The following is a 20,126-nucleotide window of genomic DNA, read 5'->3' as shown; positions in this document are numbered from 1 at the left end:
CCATCCTCTCCAGTTTCATCACCTTGCTCCGAGATTCCAGAACAAAAAGCAAAGAACAATACAACATAGGAACAGGTTCTTAAGCCCTCCCAGCCTGCACTGCCACATTTTGCACATTGTCTTTACTTACAGGATCTATATCCCTCTGTCCTCTTCCTATTCATGTACTTGTCCAGCTGCGTCTTGAATGCTGCTATTGTGTCCACTTCCACCAACACTTCTGACAGCGCTTTCCAGGCATTCACCACCCTTTGTGTGGAAAACTTACCTTGCACATCTCTGTTAAACTTCCCCTCCCCTCACACCTTGAACCTGTCTCCCCTAGTAATGACCCCTCCACCCTTGGTAAAAGCATACTTTCCGCTGTATTCACAATTTTATAAATGTCTATTGGGGTCGCCCTCAAACTCTTGTGTTCTAGACAAAACAACCCCAGTCTATCCAACCTTTCTTCATAGCTAAAAGTCCCCCATACCAGGCAACACCCTGGTAAATGTTTTCTATACCATCTACAAAGCATCCATATCCTTCTGGTAGTATGGTGATCAGAACTGTAGGAGGAAGTGAGGACTGCAGATGTTGGAGATCAGAGTCAAAGATTGTGATGCTGGAAAAGCACTGCTGGTTAGGCAGCATCTGCGGAGCAGGGGATTCGATGTTTTGAGCATAACCTCTTCATCAGGAATTCCTGATGACCAGAACTGTACACAATATTCCAAGTGTAGCTGAACTAAAGCTGCATGATAATTTGGCTATCCTTATATTCAATGTCCCTTCCAAAAGCCTTTTTTTACTACCTTATCTACTTGTGCTGCCACCTTCAGTGATCTGTGCACCTGCACACCCAGATCCCTCTGCATATCAGCACTCCTAAGGGGTTTGCCATTCACTGTATAATTTCCACCTGTACTTGACCTTCCAAAACGCAGCACCTCACATTTGTTTGGATTACACTCCATCTGCCATCTTTCTGACCATGCCTCCAACTGATTTTGTTTCCTCCTGTATCCTCTGACAATCCTACTCACTATCCACAACTCCACCAGTGTTTGTATCGTCTGCAAACTTACTAATTAGAGCAGCTACGTTTTCCTCCAAATCATTTATGTACATCATGAACAGCAGAGGTCCCAGCTTTGATCTCCATGGGACACCCCTAGTCACAATCCTCCATTTCAAAAAGCACCCTTCAACTGCGACCTTCTCTCACCTATGACTAAGCCAGTTCTGTATCCATCTTGCCAGCTCACCCCTGCAAATAAAACTCTAACTTGTTGCGGTTCATGTCCCAGATACCCGGATCTGTCTGTATCGCAGTGTCCTGCCCTCACCTTTCAGTTTAAGAATACTCTGTTCTTGTTTGCATTCCACGTGCTAAACTGTAGCTGCCTCCTGGCTGCCCACTTCAGTCATTACCAGTTTTTATGTGTGGCTCAGCCACCAATGACTATGGTTGGTGTCGAAATATTTTACACTCCCCTCCCTCCCTCCCTCTGTGCTCCCACCACAGAAAGCCCGTTGGACGCACAGTTATGAATTGAAGCAACTAACCTCTCTTGATATTTGACATCCGTCTTATGATGATGGAGTAGTTCCCTGATGTTCTGTGGAGGCCGGAGACCCATCCGGTTGGCTCGTTCCCACCTCTCGATCCGAGTGATACCTGTGCAGGTGGGGATGATGGTAGAGTGGAAACGGGCAAAGTGTTGGACAGTCGTTCACAAGGCTTGACCATGTGGAATGTGCAACATTTTCGTGTACTGGTGTCCAGTGAAAAGGAGACGCCATTGAGAGAAACATCGGGCTAAATTTCAATAAAGTGATTGGAAGTGGTTAGAAGGTGTTTCAAAGAGACATAGATTGGTTGAAGGGCAGAGTGATGCTCTTTGCTCTGAATGTCTGAGCTGGCCCTCTAAGGGAGCAATTTATTGGGTGACTGTTGATTTCTGTTCCATCCAATCCCCTTTTCAGATCATGACCTAATTCTATTTACAGCCTCGATTGACCCTCCCTCCCCCACATTCTCAGGTAGCACCTTCCAAACCCTAACCCCCTGAATGACCCTGTCACCCCCACACCCTCAGGCAGCACGTCCCACACCCTAACCCCCTCGAATGACCCTCCCTCCCCCACATTCTCAGGTAGCACCTTCCAAACCCTAACCCCCTGAATGACCCTGTCACCCCCACACCCTCAGGCAGCACGTCCCACACCCTAACCCCCCGAATGACCCTCCCTCCCCCACACCCTCAGGCAGCACGTCCCACACCCTAACCCCTTGAATGACCCTCCCTCCCCCACACCCTCAGGCAGCACGTCCCACACCCTAACCCCCCGAATGACCCTGTCACCCCCACACCCTCAGGCAGCACGTCCCACACCCTAACCCCTTGAATGACCCTCCCTCCCCCACACCCTCAGGCAGCACGTCCCACACCCTAACCCCCCGAATGACCCTCCCTCCCCCACACCCTCAGGCAGCACGTCCCACACCCTAACCCCCCGAATGACCCTGTCTCCCCCACACTCTCAGGCAGCACGTCCCACACCCTAACCCCTCGAATGACCCTGTCACCCCCACACCCTCAGGCAGCACGTCCCACACCCTAACCCCTTGAATGACCCTCCCTCCCCCACACCCTCAGGCAGCACGTTCCACACCCTAACCCCTCGAATGACCCTGTCACCCCCACACCCTCAGGCAGCACGTCCCACACCCTAACCCCTTGAATGACCCTCCCTCCCCCACACCCTCAGGCAGCACATCCCACACCCTAACCCCTCGAATGACCCTCCCTCCCCCACACCCTCAGGCAGCACGTCCCACACCCTAACCCCTCGAATGACCCTGTCTCCGCCACACCCTCAGGCAGCACGTCCCACACCCTAAACCCCCGAATGACCCTCCCTCCCTCACACTCTCAGGCAGCACGTTCCACACCCTAACCCCTGGAACGACCGTCCCTCCCCCACACCCTCAGGCAGCACGTTCCACACCCTAACCCCTCGAATGACCCTGACTCCCCACACTCTCAGGCAGCACGTCCCACACCCTAACCCCTTGAATGACCCTGTCTCCCTCAGACTCTCAGGCAGCAAGTTCGAGATCCTAATCAGTCACAGTGAATAGTTAGCGAGTTTTGGGAAGATTGTGAATATTGATGGAGCTGGAAGAGGTTACAGAGATAGAGGTGAAGAGTTTAGAAGTTCTGAATAATATCTGTTGATTATTTTGCACTTGAATTCAGTGTCATCGTGAACTCCTTCTGCTCTCAGTCTAGCGTTCCCTCACATCTGACAGTTACTGGGGATGTGAGACACCTGAGAATGTGTGGCATTTGGCAATTATTGGGATCTATGTGCATATGGGTTGGCCAAAAGCATGGAACAAAATATTGTTCTGCATTCAGAGGCAAGTGATTGAGATGGGACTGAAGCGAGAGGGAATTCTTCAAGAGAGACTCCAGAGGGACCATGCTGCTGGCTCTGTCTTGAACCTTGTGTTGAGTTGCCTGAACACCAAGTGAGTCATACAGAGCTTGGGGAAGAGCAGGCCATGGTGGTGGTGGTAGTGGTGGTAGATGGTGGGGAGTTGATTGGGACTGATCAGAAGGCTCTTTCCACGTGGTTCCAAGGGGCAGAATGGCCTTGGCCAACTGCGATTGCTGAAAGAGATCAGGTCAAAACAATGACTGCAGATCCTGGAAACCAAAACGTAGATTCGAGTGCTGCTGGAAAAGCACAGCAGGTCAGGCAACATCCAAGGAGCAGGAAAATCGACGTTTCAGGCAAAAGCCCTTCGTCAGGAATAGAGACAGGGTGCCTGCAGGGTGGAGAGATAAATGACAGGGGGGTGGGGGTGGGGAGAAAGTAGCAAAGAGTACAGTGGATGAATGGGGTGGGGATGGAGGTGATAGGTCAGGGGGGAGGGTGGGGGAAGGCAGCAATGAGTACAATGGGTGAGTGGGGGTGGGGATGGAGGTGATAGGTCAGAGGGGAGGGTGGGGGAAGGTAGCAAAGAGTACAGTGGGTGAATGGGGGTGAGGATGGAGGTGATAGGTCAGAGGGGAGGGTGGGGGAAGGTAGCAAAGAGTACAGTGGGTGAATGGGGGTGAGGATGGAGGTGATAGGTCAGAGGGGAGGGTGGGGGAAGGTAGCAAAGAGTACAGTGGGTGAGTGGGGGTGAGGATGGAGGTGATAGGTCAGGGGGGAGGGTGGGGGAAGGTAGCAAAGAGTACAGTGGGTGAATGGGGGTAGGGATGGAGGTGATAGGTCAGAGGGGAGGGTGGGGGAAGGTAGCAAAGAGTACAGTGGGTGAGTGGGGGTGGGGATGGAGGTGATAGGTCAGAGGGGAGGGTGGGGGAAGGTAGCAATGAGTACAATGGGTGAGTGGGGGTGGGGATGGAGGTGATAGGTCAGAGGGGAGGGTGGGGGAAGGTAGTAAAGAGTACAGTGGGTGAGTGGGGGTGGGGATGGAGGTGATAGGTCAGAGGGGAGGGTGGGGGAAGGTAGTAAAGAGTACAGTGGGTGAGTGGGGGTGGGGATGGAGGTGATAGGTCAGAGGGGAGGGTGGGGGAAGGTAGCAATGAGTACAGTGGGTGAGTGGGGGTGGGGATGGAGGTGATAGGTCAGAGGGGAGGGTGGGGGAAGGTAGCAAAGAGTACAGTGGGTGAATGGGGGTGGGGATGGAGGTGATAGGTCAGAGGGGAGGGTGGGGGAAGGTAGCAATGAGTACAATGGGTGAATGGGGGTGGGGATGGAGGTGATAGGTCAGAGGGGAGGGTGGAGTGGATAGATGGAAAGGAAGATAGGCAGGTAGGACAGGTCACGAGGGTGGTGCTGAGCTGTAAGGCTGGAGCTGGGTGAGGTGGGGGGGGGGGGGGGGGGAAATGAGGAACCTGGTGAAATCCACATTGATGCCCTGGGGTTGGAGTGTTCCGAGGCGGAAGCTAAAAGAGATTGTCAGGCTGTAACTTACCACAACATGGACCGTACTCCCAATGTAAATCAAAGGCCTTAAGTATCTCGAGGTGGTCCCCGTTCGGGCACAGAGTTGCTGCTCTGTCTGTGAGGCCTGTGAAGGAGGAGGAGGAGGAGGGGGAGGTTAGTGGCAGGGTAGGAATGCAGCAAGAGTGAATGGTCAGGCCAAGGAGCCGGTCACCGACTTAATCCGTCCACAGTTCACATTCCAGCTTCCTGCTCCACACCCAATGCCACCCCCTTTCCCCCCATTGCCCTGATGTTTTCCACTGTCTCTCTCACACCCCTCGACCTTCCACCCTGTGAGCCTCTCCTTCTCCTACTCACCCGTGTTACTTGTCTCTGTCTTTTGTGTTGGGGCCGCCCTCTGCCCCCCCTTGACCACAGGGTACGTGCGTGTGACCTGTGACTGCATTCTGTCGTCCCTACTCCAAACAGAGTGTCCGGGGGGGGGGGGGGGGGGGGGGTGGGGAGGGAACAGGTGAGAGAGGGATCGCTGTGAGAAGGTCAGGGGTGGGGGGAGCGGTGTGGCAGAGGGAGAGGGGCACAGGAAGAGAGTTTAGAGGGATGGAAAGAGATCTGGACAGAGGGAACGCCAGGTACAGAGAGAGATACAGGATGTTGTGATGGATGGAGGGGCAGTCAGACAGAGAGAGGAGAGCGGTGAGGAGCAGTTTCTGGTGATCTGAGCACAGCTGGACTTCCTGCTTCCTGAATCTGCTGTCAAAATACGGAAGTAATCTCCTCTACAGAGAGGGGAGGAGCTCGGCAAAGAGTGAGTGAGTGAGAGAGAGAGAGACAGACAGACACATAGAGAGAAAGGAAAGGAGAGACAGACAAAGAGAGATAGACTGAGAGACATAGTCTGCCTCACACTCTCTGTCACTGTGTCTGTCTGTATTACCCTCTCTGTCACTGTGTGCCTGTCTCACACTCTCTGTCACTCTGTGTGTCACTATTGCAGTCTCTGTCACTGTGTGTGTCTGTATTACCCTCTCTGTCACTGTGTGTGTCTGTCTCACACTCTCTGTCACTGCGTGTGTCTGTCATACACTCTCTGTCACTGTGTGTGTCTGCATTATCCTCTCTGTCACTGCGTATGTCTGTATTACCCTCTCTGTCACTGCGTATGTCTGTATTACCCTCTCTGTCACTCTGTGTGTCTGTATTACACTCTCTGTCACTCTGTGTGTCACTATTGCAGTCTCTGTCACTGTGTGTGTCTGTCTTACACTATCTGTCACTGTGTGTGTCTGTATTACCCTCTCTGTCACTGTGTGTGTCTGTCTCACACTCTCTGTCACTGTGTGTGTCACTATTGCAGTCCCTGTCACTGCATGCGTCTGTCTCTCTCTCTCTCTGTCACTGTGTGTGTCTGTCTCACACTCTGTCACTGCGTGTGTCTGTCTCACACTCTCTGTCTCTGTGTGTGCCACTATTGCAGTCTCTGTCACTGTGTGTGTCTGTCTTACACTATCTGTCACTGCGTGTGTCTGTATTACCCTCTCTGTCACTGTGTGTGTCTGTCTCACACTCTCTGTCACTGTGTGTGTCACTATTGCAGTCCCTGTCACTGCGTGCGTCTGTCTCTCTCTCTCTCTCTGTCACTGTGTGTGTCTGTCTCACACTCTCACTGTGTGTGTCTGTCTCACACTCTGTCACTGCGTGTGTCTGTCTCACACTCTCTGTCACTGTGTGTGTCACTATTGCAGTCCCTGTCACTGCGTGCGTCTGTCTCTCTCTCTCTCTGTCACTGTGTGTGTCTGTCTCACACTCTCACTGTGTGTGTCTGTCTCACACTCTGTCACTGCGTGTGTCTGTCTCACACTCTCTGTCTCTGTGTGTGCCACTATTGCAGTCTCTGTCACTGTGTGTGTCTGTCTCACAATCTCTGTCAGTGTGTGTGTCTGTATTACCCTCTCTGTCACTGTGTGTGCCTGTCTCACACTCTCTGACACTGTGTGTGCCTGTCTCACACTCTCTGTCACTGTGTGTCTGTCTCACACTCTCTGTCTCTGTGTGTGCCACTATTGCAGTCTCTGTCACTGTGTGTGTCTGTCTCACAATCTCTGTCACTGTGTGTGTCTGTATTACCCTCTCTGTCACTGTGTGTGCCTGTCTCACACTCTCTGTCACTGTGTGTGTCACTATTGCAGTCCCTGTCACTGCGTGCATCTGTCTCACTCTCTCTGTCACTGCGTGCGTCTGTCTCACTCTTTCTGTCACTGTGTGTGTCTGTCTCACACTCTCACTGTGTGTGTCTGTCTCACACTCTATCACTGTGTGTGTCTGTCTCACACTCTCTGGCTCTGTGTGTGTCTGTATTACACTCTCTGTCACTGTGTGTGTCACTATTACAGTCTCTGTCACTGTGTGTGTCTTTCTCTCACTCTCACTGTGTGTGTCTGTCTCGCACTCTCACTGTGTGTGTCTGTATTACCCTCTCTGTCACTGTGTGTGTCTGTATTACCCTCTCTGTCACTGTGTGTGTCTGTCTTACACTCTCTGTCACTCTGTGTCTGTCTCACACTCTGTCACTGCGTGTGTCTGTCTCACACTCTGTCGCTATGTGTGTCTGTATTACACTCTCACTGTGTGTGTCTGTCTCACTATCTCTGTCACTGTGTGTGTCTGTATTACACTCTCTGTCACTGTGTGTGTCTGTCTCACACTCTGTCACTGTGTGTGTTTGTATTACACTCTCTGTCACTGTGTGTGTCTGTCTCACACACTCTGTCACTGTATGTGTCTGTCTCACACACTCTGTCACTGTGTGTGTCTGTCTCACACTCTCTATCACTGCGTGTGTCTGTATTACACTCTCTGTCACTGTGTGTGTCTGTCTCACACACTCTGTCACTGTATGTGTCTGTCTCACACACTCTGTCACTGTGTGTGTCTGTCTCACACTCTCTATCACTGCGTGTGTCTGTATTACACTCTCTGTCACTGTGTGTGTCTGTCTCACACTCTCTATCACTGCGTGTGTCTGTATTACACTCTCTGTCACTGTGTGTGTCTGTATTACACTCTCTGTCACTGCGTGTGTCTGTATTACCCTCTCTGTCACTGTGTGTGTCTGTCACACTCTCTGTCACTGTGTGTGTCTGTCTTACACTCTCTGTCACTCTGTGTCTGTCTCACACTCTGTCACTGTGTGTGTCTGTATTACACTCTCTGTCACTGTGTGTGTCTGTCTCACACTCTCTGTCACTGTGTGTGTGTCTGTCTTACACTCTCTGTCACTGTGTGTGTCTGTCTTGCACTCTCTGTCACTGTGTGTGTCTGTATTACACACTCTGTCACTGTGTGTGTCTGTATTACACTCTCTGTCACTGTGTGTGTCTGTCTCACACTCTCTGTCACTGTGTGTGTCTGTATTACACTCTCTGTCACTGTGTGTGTCTGTCTTGCACTCTCTGTCACTCTGTGTCTGTCTCACACTCTGTCACTGTGTGTGTCTGTATTACACTCTCTGTCACTGTGTGTGTCTGTCTCACACTCTCTGTCACTGTGTGTGTCTGTATTACACTCTCTGTCACTGTGTGTTTCTGTCTCACACTCTCTGTCACTGTGTGTGTCTGTATTACACTGTCTGTCACTGTGTGTGTCTGTCTCACACTCTCTGTCACTGTGTGTGTCTGTATTACATTCTCTGTCACTGTGTGTGTCTGTCTCACACTCTCTGTCACTGTGTGTGTCTGTATTACACTCTCTGTCACTGCGTGTGTCTGTCTCACACTCTCTCTCACTGTGTGTGTCTGTATTACCCTCTCTGTCACTGTGTGTGTCTGTTTTACACTCTCTGTCACTCTGTGTCTGTATTACACTCTCTGTCACTGTGTGTGTCTGTCTCACACTCTCTGTCACTGTGTGTGTCTGTATCACACTGTCTGTCACTGTGTGTGTCTGTATCACACTCTCTGTCACTGTTTGTGTCTGTCTCACACTCTCTGTCACCGTGTGTGTCTGTCTTACACTCTGTCACTGTGTGTGTCTGTATTACACTCTGTCACTGTGTGTGTCTGCATTACACTCTCTGTCACTGTGTGTGTCTGTCTCACACTCTCTGTCACTGTGTGTGTCTGTCTTACACTCTCTGTCACTGTGTGTGTCTGTCTCACACTATCTGTCACTGTGTGTGTCTGTATTACACACTCTGTCACTGTGTGTGTCTGTCTCACATTCTCTGTCACTGTGTGTGTCTGTCTTACACTCTCTGTCACTGCGTGTGTCTGTCACACTCTCTGTCACTGCGTGTGTCTGTGTTACACTCTCTGTCACTGTGTGTGTCTGTCTCACACTCTCTGTCACTGTGTGTGTCTGTATCACACTCTGTCACTGTTTGTGTCTGTCTCACACTCTCTGTCACTGTGTGTGTCAGTCTTACACTCTCTATCACTGTGTGTGTCTGTATTACCCTCACTGTCACTGCGTGTGTCTGTCTTACACTCTCTATCACTGTGTGTGTCTGGCTCACACTCTCTGTCACTGTGTGTGTCTGTCTCACACTCTCTATCACTGTGTGTGTCTGTATTACACACTCTGTCACTGTGTGTGTCTGTATTACACACTCTATCACTGTGTGTGTCTGTCTCACATTCTCTGTCACTGTGTGTGTCTGTCTCACACTCTCTGTCACTGTGTGTGTCTGTCTTACACTCTCTGTCACTGTGTGTGTCTGTATTACACTCTCTGTCTGTCTCACACTCTCTGTCACTGTGTGTGTCTGTCTCACACTCTCTCTCACTGTGTGTGTCTGTATTACACACTCTGTCACTGTGTGTGTCTGTATTACACACTCTGTCACTGTGTGTGTCTGTCTCACACTCTCTGTCACTGTGTGTGTCTGTCTTACACTCTCTGTCACTGTGTGTGTCTGTATTACCCTCTCTATCACTGTGTGTGTCTGTCTCACACTCTCTGTCACTGTGTGTGTCTGTCTTACACTCTCTGTCACTCTGTGTCTGTCTTACACTCTCTGTCACTGTGTGTGTCTGTATTACACACTCTGTCACTGTGTATATCTGTATTACACACTCTGTCCCTGTGTGTGTCTGTATTACACACTCTCTCACTGTGTGTGTCTATCTCATACTCTCTGTCACTGCGTGTGTCTGTCACACTCTCTGTCACTGCGTGTGTCTGTATTACACTCTCTGTCACTGTGTGTGTCTGTCACACTCTCTGTCACTGTGTGTGTCTGTATTACACTCTCTGTCACTGTGTGTGTCTGTCTCACACTCTCTGTCACTGTGTGTGTCTGTCTTACACTCTCTGTCACTGCGTGCGTCTGTCTCTCTCTCTGTCACTGTGTGTGTCTGTCTCACACTCTCAGTGTGTGTCTGTCTCACACTCTGTCACTGCGTGTGTCTGTCTCACACTCTGTCGCTATGTGTGTCTGTATTACACTCTCATTGTGTGTGTCTGTCTCACTATCTCTGTCACTGTGTGTGTCTGTCTCGCACTCTCACTGTGTGTGTCTGTATTACCCTCTCTGTCACTGTGTGTGTCTGTATTACACAGTCTGTCACTGTGTGTGTCTGTCTTACACTCTCTGTCACTGTGTGTGTCTGTATCACACTCTGTCACTGTGTGTGTCTGTCTTACACTCTCTGTCACTGCGTGTGTCTGTCTTACACTCTCTGTCACTGTGTGTCTGTCTCACACTCTCTGTCACTGCGTGTGTCTGTCTTACACTCTCTGTCACTGTGTGTGTCTGTCTTACACTCTCTGTCACTGCGTGCGTCTGTCTCTCTCTCTGTCACTGTGTGTGTCTGTCTCACACCCTCACTGTGTGTGTCTGACTCACACTCACTGTGTGTGTCTGACTCACACTCTCACTGTGTGTGTCTGACTCACACTCTCACTGTGTGTGTCTGTCTCACACTCTCAGTGTGTGTCTGTCTCACACTCTGTCACTGTGTGTGTCTGTCTCACACTCTCACTGTGTGTGTCTGTCTCACACTCTCTGTCACTGTGTGTGTCTGTATTACACTCTCTGTCACTGTGTGTGTCTGTCTTACACTCTCTGTCACTGCGTGTGTCTGTATTACCCTCTCTGTCACTGTGTGTGTCTGTATTACACTCTCTGTCACTGTGAGTGTCTGTCTCACACTCTCTGTCACTGTGTGTGTCTGTATTACACTGTCTGTCACTGTGTGTCTGTCTCACACTCTCTGTCACTGTGTGTGTCTGTCACACTCTCTGTCACTGTGTGTCTGTCTCATACTCTCTGTCACTGTGTGTGTCTGTATTACACTCTCTGTCACTGTGTGTGTCTGTCTCACACTCTCTGTCACTGTGTGTGTCTGTATTACCCTCTCTGTCACTGTGTGTGTCTGTCTCACACTCTCTGTCACTGTGTGTGTCTGTCTTACACTCTCTGTCACTGTGTGTGTCTGTCTCACACTCTCTGTCACTGCGTGTGTCTGTATTACACTCTCTGTCACTGCGTGTGTTGGTCTTACACACTCTGTCACTGTGTGTGTCTGTATTACCCTCTCTGTCACTGTGTGTGTCTGTCACACTCTCTGTCACTGTGTGTGTCTGTCTTATACTCTCTGTCACTCTGTGTCTGTCTCACACTCTGTCACTGTGTGTGTCTGTATTACACTCTCTGTCACTGTGTGTGTCTGTCTCACTCTCTCTGTCACTGGTTGTGTCTGTCTCACACTCTCTGTCACTGCGTGTGTCTGTCTTACACTCTCTGTCACTGTGTGTGTCTGTATTACCCTCTCTGTCACTGTGTGTGTCTGTATTACACTCTCTGTCACTGTGTGTGTCTGTCACACTCTCTGTCACTGTGTGTGTCTGTCTTATACTCACTGTCACTCTGTGTCTGTCTCACACTCTGTCACTGTGTGTGTCTGTATCACACTGTCTGTCACTGTGTGTGTCTGTATCACACTCTCTGTCACTGTTTGTGTCTGTCTCACACTCTCTGTCACTGTGTGTCTGTCTCACACTCTCTGTCACTGCGTGTGTCTGTATTACCCTCTCTGTCACTGCGTGTGTCTGTATTACCCTCTCTGTCACTGTGTGTGTCTGTCTTACACTCTCTGTCACTGTGTGTGTCTGTATTACACTCTCTGTCACTGTGTGTGTCTGTCTCACACTCTCTGTCACTGCGTGTGTCTGTCTTACACTCTCTGTCACTGTGTGTGTCTGTATTACCCTCTCTGTCACTGTGTGTGTCTGTCTTATACTCTCTGTCACTCTGTGTCTGTCTCACACTCTGTCACTGTGTGTGTCTGTCACACTCTCTGTCACTGTGTGTGTCTGTCTTATACTCTCTGTCACTCTGTGTCTGTCTCATCACTCTGTCACTGTGTGTGTCTGTCACACTCTCTGTCACTGTGTGTGTCTGTCTTATACTCTCTGTCACTCTGTGTCTGTCTCACACTCTGTCACTGTGTGTGTCTGTATTACACTCTCTGTCACTGTGTGTGTCTGTCTCACTCTCTCAGTCACTGTGTGTGTCTGTATCACACACTCTGTCACTGTGTGTGTCTGTCTCACACTCTCTGTCACTGTGTGTGTCTGTCTTACACTCTGTCACTGTGTGTGTCTGTATTACACTCTCTGTCACTGTGTGTGTCTGTCTCACACTCTCTGTCACTGTCACTGTGTGTGTCTGTCTCACACTCTCTGTCACTGTGTGAGTCTGTCTTACACTCTCTGTCACTGTGTGTGTCTGTATTACCCTCTCTGTCACTGTGTGTGTCTGTCTCACACTCTCTGTCACTGTGTGTGTCTGTATTACCCTCTCTGTCACTGTGTGTGTCTGTCTTACACTCTCTGTCACTCTGTCTGTCTCACACTCTCTGTCACTGTGTGTGTCTGTCTCGCACTCTCACTGTGTGTGTCTGTATTACACTCTCTGTCACTGCGTGTGTCTGTCACACTCTCTGTCACTGCGTGTGTCTGTATTACACTCTGTCACTGTGTGTGTCTGTCTCACACTCTCTGTCACTGTGTGTGTCTGTCTTACACTCTCTGTCACTGCGTGTGTCTGTATTACACTCTCTGTCACTGCGTGTGTCTGTATTACACACTCTGTAACTGTGTATGTCTGTCTCACACTCTCTGTCACTGTCACTGTGTGTGTCTGTCTTACACTCTCTGTCACTGTGTGTGTCTGTCACACTCTCTGTCACTGCGTGTGTCTGTATTACACTCTCTGTCACTGTGTGTGTCTGTCTCACACTCTCTGTCACTGTCACTGTGTGTGTCTGTCTTACACTCTCTGTCACTGTGTGTGTCTGTCTTACACTCTCTGTCTGTCTCACACTCTCTGTCACTGTGTGTGTCTGTCTTACACTCTCTGTCACTGCGTGTGTCTGTATTACACTCTCTGTCACTGTGTGTGTCTGTCTTACACTCTCTGTCACTGCGTGTGTCTGTCACACTCTCTGTCACTGCGTGTGTCTGTATTACACTCTCTGTCACTGTGTGTGTCTGTCTCACACTCTCTGTCACTGTCACTGTGTGTGAATGTCTCACACTCTCTGTCACTGTGTGTGTCTGTCTCACACTCTCTGTCACTGTGTGTGTCTGTCTCACACTCTCTGTTACTGCGTGTGTCTGTATTACACTCTCTGTCACTGTGTGTGTCTGTCTTACACTCTCTGTCACTGCGTGTGTCTGTCACACTCTCTGTCACTGCGTGTGTCTGTATTACACTCTCTGTCACTGTGTGTGTCTGTCTCACACTCTCTGTCACTGTCACTGTGTGTGAATGTCTCACACTCTCTGTCACTGCGTGTGTCTGTCTCACACTCTCTGTCACTGTGTGTGTCTGTATTACACTCTCTGTCACTGTGTGTGTCTCTCACACTCTCTGTCACTGTGTGTGTCTGTCTTACACTCTCTGTCTGTCTCACACTCTCTGTCACTGTGTGTGTCTGTCTCACACTCTCTGTCACTGTGTGTGTCTGTCTTACACTCTCTGTCTGTCTCACACTCTCTGTCACTGTGTGTGTCTGTCTCACACTCTCTGTCACTGTGTGTGTCTGTCTTACACTCTCTGTCTGTCTCACACTCTCTGTCACTGTGTGTGTCTGTCTTACACTCTCTGTCACTGTGTGTGTCTGTCTCACACTCTCTGTCACTGTGTGTGTCTGTCTTACACTCTCTGTCTGTCTCACACTCTCTGTCACTGTGTGTGTCTGTCTTACACTCTCTGTCTGTCTCACACTCTCTGTCACTGTGTGTGTCTGTCTCACACTCTCTGTCACTGTGTGTGTCTGTATTACACTCTCTGTCACTGCGTGTGTCTGTCACACTCTCTGTCACTGCGTGTGTCTGTATTACACTCTCTGTCACTGTGTGTGTCTGTCTTACACTCTCTGTCACTGCGTGTGTCTGTATTACACTCTCTCACTGTGTGTGTCTGTCTTACACTCTCTGTCACTGCGTGTGTCTGTCACACTCTCTGTCACTGCGTGTGTCTGTATTACACTCTCTGTCACTGTGTGTGTCTGTCTCACACTCTCTGTCACTGTCACTGTGTGTGTCTGTCTCACACTCTCTGTCACTGTGTGTGTCTGTCTTACACTCTCTGTCACTGTGTGTGTCTGTCTCACACTCTCTGTCTGTCTCACACTCTCTGTCACTGTGTGTGTCTGTATTACACACTCTGTCACTGTGTATGTCTGTATTACACACTCTGTCACTGTGTGTGTCTGTCTCACACTCTCTGTCACTGTGTGTGTCTGTCTTACACTCTCTGTCACTGTCTGTGTCTGTCTCACACTCTCTGTCACTGTGTGTGTCTGTATCACACTCTGTCACTGTTTGTGTCTGTCTCACACTCTCTGTCACTGTGTGTGTCTGTCTTACACTCTCTGTCACTGTGTGTGTCTGTATTACCCTCCCTGTCAGTGTGTGTGTCTGTATTACCCTCTCTGTCACTGTGTGTGTCTGTTTTACACTCTCTGTCACTGTGTGTGTCTGTCTCACACTCTCTGTCACTGTGTGTGTCTGTATTACCCTCTCTGTCACTGTGTGTGTCTGTCTCACACTCTCTGTCACTGTGTGTGTCTGTCTCACACTCTCTGTCACTGTGTGTGTCTGTCTTACACTCTCTGTCACTCTGTGTCTGTCTCACACTCTCTGTCACTGTGTGTGTCTGTATTACACACTCTGTCACTGTGTATGTCTGTATTACACACTCTGTCCCTGTGTGTGTCTGTATTACACACTCTGTCACTGTGTGTGTCTGTCTCACACTCTCTGTCACTGTGTGTGTCTGTCTTACACTCTCTGTCACTGCGTGTGTCTGTCACACTCTCTGTCACTGTGTGTGTCTGTATTACACTCTCTGTCACTGTGTGTGTCTGTCACACTCTCTGTCACTGCATGTGTCTGCCTCACACTCTCTGTCACTGCGTGTGTCTGTATCCCAATCTCTGTCACTGTGTGTGTCTGGCTATCACATTGCGTGTGTCTGTCTTACTCACTTGAGCAATCTCTCACTGTCTCTGTCCCTGTGTCTGTCAATGTCTCGTCTCTCTGCCTGTCTCTCTGTCTCACCTCTGACTTTCTCAATCCCCCCTCTCTCTCTCTATCCCTCTGTCTCTGTCACTGCCAGTCTCTGTCTCTCCATCTCTCTGTCACTGTGTGTGTCTGTCTCACACTCTCTGTGTCTGTCTTTCTGTCAATGTCTTTCTCCATGACACTGTATCTCCCGATCTCTCCCTGTCTCATGCTCTGTCTCTGTCTCTCCCTGTCTATCTCTAACTCTGTCTCTGTCTCTCCCACCCGTCTCACCCTCTCCCTGTCTGTCTGTTACTGTCTCATTGTATCATTGTCTTTCTCTCTCTCTCTCTCTCTCTCTCTCTCTCTCTCTCTCTCAAATACACACACACACACTCACACACACGTTTGTGGTTTTTGTGAAGTGTGAATTGTGTTGTGTTATTTTTGGGTGGATTCTCGCCATGAGTCCAAGCACGTTTTCTCACTGTATAATAACAACATTCACTCCGTACCCTGCATATTGTGCCTCACTCTCTCTTTTTACCGATTCTATCCCCACTCCATTCCAGGGGTATCTCACCACCGCCAGGATATCCTTGAATTCTCTAGCCTCCCATCTGCCTTTGTCTACTGGGACAGGCACTGTCGGGCCAGGAGCTGGTCTCTACCCTTGCTGACACTAACCCCAGACCTGGTGGTATTGTCCCCGGGCAGTGACCCAGGCACTGTCGGACCAGGAGCTGGTCTCTACCCTTGCTGACACTAACCCCAGACCTGGTGACATTGTCCCCGGGCAGTGACCCAGGCACTGTCGGACCAGGAGCTGGTCTCTACCCTTGCTGACACTAACCCCAGACCTGGTGGTATTGTCCCCGGGCAGTGACCCAGGCACTGTCGGACCAGGAGCTGGTCTCTACCCTTGCTGACACTAACCCCAGACCTGGTGGTATTGTCCCCGGGCAGTGACCCAGGCACTGTCGGACCAGGAGCTGGTCTCTACCCTTGCTGACACTAACCCCAGACCTGGTGACATTGTCCCCGGGCAGTGACCCAGGCACTGTCGGACCAGGAGCTGGTCTCTACCCTTGCTGACACTAACCCCAGACCTGGTGGTATTGTCCCCGGGCAGTGACCCAGGCACTGTCGGACCAGGAGCTGGTCTCTACCCTTGCTGACACTAACCCCAGACCTGGTGGTATTGTCCCCGGGCAGTGACCCAGGCACTGTCGGACCAGGAGCTGGTCTCTACCCTTGCTGACACTAACCCCAGACCTGGTGGTATTGTCCCCGGGCAGTGACCCAGGCACTGTCGGACCAGGAGCTGGTCTCTACCCTTGCTGACACTAACCCCAGACCTGGTGGTATTGTCCCCGGGCAGTGACCCAGGCACGTCGCTCGTCGACGAGTGAATACCCCTATCCAGCGAAACCACAGCCGGATGATGTTAAGGGAACGACAAAATATAATGTAAAGTCAGAACTCAGCAAGGGAAGGGATGAGCTGGGTTAATCAACCATTGAACAGAATTTACCACTCATCACCTGTTGTGTTGAGCGTGCACTTTATTATTTTAACACCTATTACCCTCCACCAATTATATAAGTGAGCTAGAGCTGGTCTCTACTCTTGCTGACATTAACCCCAGACCTGGTGACATTGTCCCCGGGCAGTGACCCAGGCACTGTCGGACCAGGAGCTGGTCTCTACCCTTGCTGACATTAACCCCAGACCTGGTGACATTGTCCCCGGGCAGTGACCCAGGCACTGTCGGACCAGGAGCTGGTCTCTACCCTTGCTGACATTAACCCCAGACCTGGTGACATTGTCCCCGGGCAGTGACCCAGGCACTGTCGGACCAGGAGCTGGTCTCTACCCTTGCTGACATTAACCCCAGACCTGGTGACATTGTCCCCGGGCAGTGACCCAGGCACTGTCGGACCAGGAGCTGGTCTCTACCCTTGCTGACATTAACCCCAGACCTGGTGACATTGTCCCCCGGCAGTGACCCAGGCACTGTCGGACCAGGAGCTGGTCTCTACCCTTGCTGACATTAACCCCAGACCTGGTGGTATTGTCCCCCGGCAGTGACCCTGAGCTCCTGCTGGACGGGGCAGCACAGAGCTGGGGTGTTGTCTTCTTCTAGGATTAGCAGAGAAGGGCATGACATGTCACTCCATGATCTGAGTTTATTCCTTGGTGCCAGTGCTGTAGGCCTGGAGTATAGGGACGCAGAAGTTATGCTGTACTTCTGCAAAACCTGGCTATACCCCACTTGAAGTACTGTGAGCAGATCTGGGCACATTTTAAGAAGAATAGATTGGCCTTGGAAGGTATACAACATCGATTTACCAAGAATGACACCAGGACTTCAGAGGTTATGTAATGAGGATAAGGTTATGGCCTGTTCTCTCCATAATTTAGAAGGTTAAGCAGTAATCTGATCAAAGTTTTCAAGCTATTAATGGGAAAAGACAGGGTAGATAAACATCAATTATTTCCACTGACCATTCAGGAAAGATGTGAGGAAGCATTTCTCCACAAAATGGAGAAAGTGAGGACTGCAGATGCTGGAGACCAGAGTTGAAAAGTGTGGTGCTGGAAAAGCGCAGCAGGTCAGGCAGCATCCGAGGAGCAGAAGAATCGACGTTTCGGGCATAAGCCTTTCATCAGGAATACAGGCAGAGAGCCTGAAGGATGGAGAGGTAAGTGAGAAAAGGCTCTCTGCCTTTATTCTTGATGAAGCGCTTTTGCCCGAAACGTCGATTTTCCTGCTCCTCGGATGCTGCCTGAACTGCTGTGCTCTTCCAGCACCACTAATCCAGAATCTGGTTTCCAGCATCTGCAGTCATTGTTTTTACCTGATTATTCATTCCTGTCTGAAGCTGATCTTAAAGATGAACAGGTCTCTCAATCGTGGCTTACAAAGAACTCAGGGATAGTATTAGATCTGAAGAGGAGACATCTAAAGTTGGCAGAAAATAAACAGCAAGCTTGAGGATTGGGACCATTTTAGAATTCAGCAAAAGAGGAACAAGTTTGAACAAGGGGGAGGGAGTAGAGTGTAAAATTGCAGGAAACATAAATACTGACTGTAAAAACCTCTATTGATACATGAAGGGAAATGGATTAATCTTTAGAATAAAAGACACAAATGATGTCCCAGCAATGTTAGAAGGCAGAATTGAGAGAAATCAATGTTAATGAGAAAATGATGCTGAGAAATTGATGGGGTTAAAGGTTGACAGACTCCCAGGACCTGAGAAACCATATCCCAGAGTACTAAAAGAAGTGGAGAAAGTGAGGACTGCAGATGCTGGAGATCAGAGCTGAAAATGTGTTGCTGGAAAAGCGCAGCAGGTCAGGCAGCATCCAAGGAGCAGGAGAATCGACATTTTGGGCATGAGCCCTTCTTCAGGAAGTGGCCCAGAAATTTAAAGATGGCAGCTTGCCTCAAACTTTAGGTAAATTAGATGTGAGCGATAAATGCTGGGATGTGGCCACAGAGCTACTCAATAACTTATCTGTTGCATTTTGATACTCAGTCTGCTTTGAACTGTCTCTTAATCTGCACCTATTCAATAGTGTTCCCATCCCAGGAACAGTGGTTACAGAGTGGGTGAGCTCAGGGTCAGATAGAATCGAGGGAACTTTACTCTGTATCTAACTCTATCCTGGGAGGGTTTGATGGACCCACTGTCTCTCTGCATTGTTTTCTCTCTCTCTCTCTCTCTCTCTCTCTCTTGCTGCCGCGTGGAGACACTTGTTGAGAGGAAAGTTGAGCTGAAAGGCTGTCGACAGATGAGAAATTGAAACATTGTCGTAAGAAAGGAGATTAAAAGAAAACCAAGGGAATGGGAGGGGGGCCCGCGCTAGTTAAAAAAAAACACTTCTCATATTACAGGAGCTTGGAGGCTGCTGGTGACAGGGATTTTTGCTGATTTGTGTGTGTGTTGCCCCAGGCTGGATGGAGGGACAGTGAGAGGGGCTGTGAGGGAAGCAGCTAAGGGCAGAGGAGAGTGGGGCGAGACCTCCATGCAGATAGCAAGTGGAATAACAGTTTGACAGAGGATGGGGGGAAGCAGCGAGGGAGGAGGTTGATAGCAGTGGTATTGAGAGAGTGAGCGAGGTACTCAGGGAGTGTTCATAGAATCCCTACAGTGTGCAAGCAGGTCATGGAGTCCACACTGACCCTCCGAAGAGCATCCCATCCAGACCCACTTCATCCTTGGCTAATTTCCCATGGCTGATCCATCTAACCTGCACACCCTGGGACTGAGGGAGCACCCAGAGGAAGCCCATGCCGACACGAAGAGAAACTTGCAAACTCTACCCAGACAGTTGCCTGAGGGTGGAATTGAACCCGGGTCCCTGGTGCTGTTAGTAGTGCTGATCACTTAGCCACCATAGAAGGCAGGAGAATGGGGCTGAGATACATATCAACCATGATTAAATGATGCAGAGACTTGATGGGCTGAATGGCCTAATCTGCTCCTATCTCTTATGATCTGATGCGTATTTTCTCTGAGGGTGATGGCTCTGTGTAACTCTCTCTGAAACAGATTGGGGGATGTAGAGTGCATGAATATTTCTGAGGTTGTGGGGCACAGATTCTGGATGAATGACAGGGAGAGTGGAGAGGTGATCAGGCAGGAATGTTGGTTTGA

At 50.0% G+C, this 20,126-nt stretch overlaps 1 protein-coding gene across 1 annotated transcript in view; it reads right to left on the bottom strand.

The window, feature by feature from the left end:
* pold4 (DNA polymerase delta 4, accessory subunit) overlaps positions 1–5,439 on the bottom strand; it is a 34,800-nt gene extending 29,361 nt beyond the window's left edge. The window contains exons 1-3 of the mRNA XM_072564582.1: positions 5,308–5,439; positions 4,979–5,074; positions 1,552–1,663 (exon numbers count right to left, since the gene is read on the bottom strand). Coding sequence (XP_072420683.1) covers positions 1,552–1,663; positions 4,979–5,074; positions 5,308–5,395 — 296 coding nt within the window. The 5' untranslated portion in view covers positions 5,396–5,439. The remainder of the gene's footprint in view (positions 1–1,551; positions 1,664–4,978; positions 5,075–5,307) is intronic.
* Positions 5,440–20,126: the final 14,687 nt, after the last annotated feature.

This window comes from Chiloscyllium punctatum, chromosome 47 (genome assembly GCF_047496795.1).
Source record: "Chiloscyllium punctatum isolate Juve2018m chromosome 47, sChiPun1.3, whole genome shotgun sequence".
NCBI lineage: Eukaryota > Metazoa > Chordata > Chondrichthyes > Orectolobiformes > Hemiscylliidae > Chiloscyllium > Chiloscyllium punctatum.
Note: the sequence above shows the minus strand (reverse complement) of the source record. Positions and strands in the feature narration are given on the sequence as shown.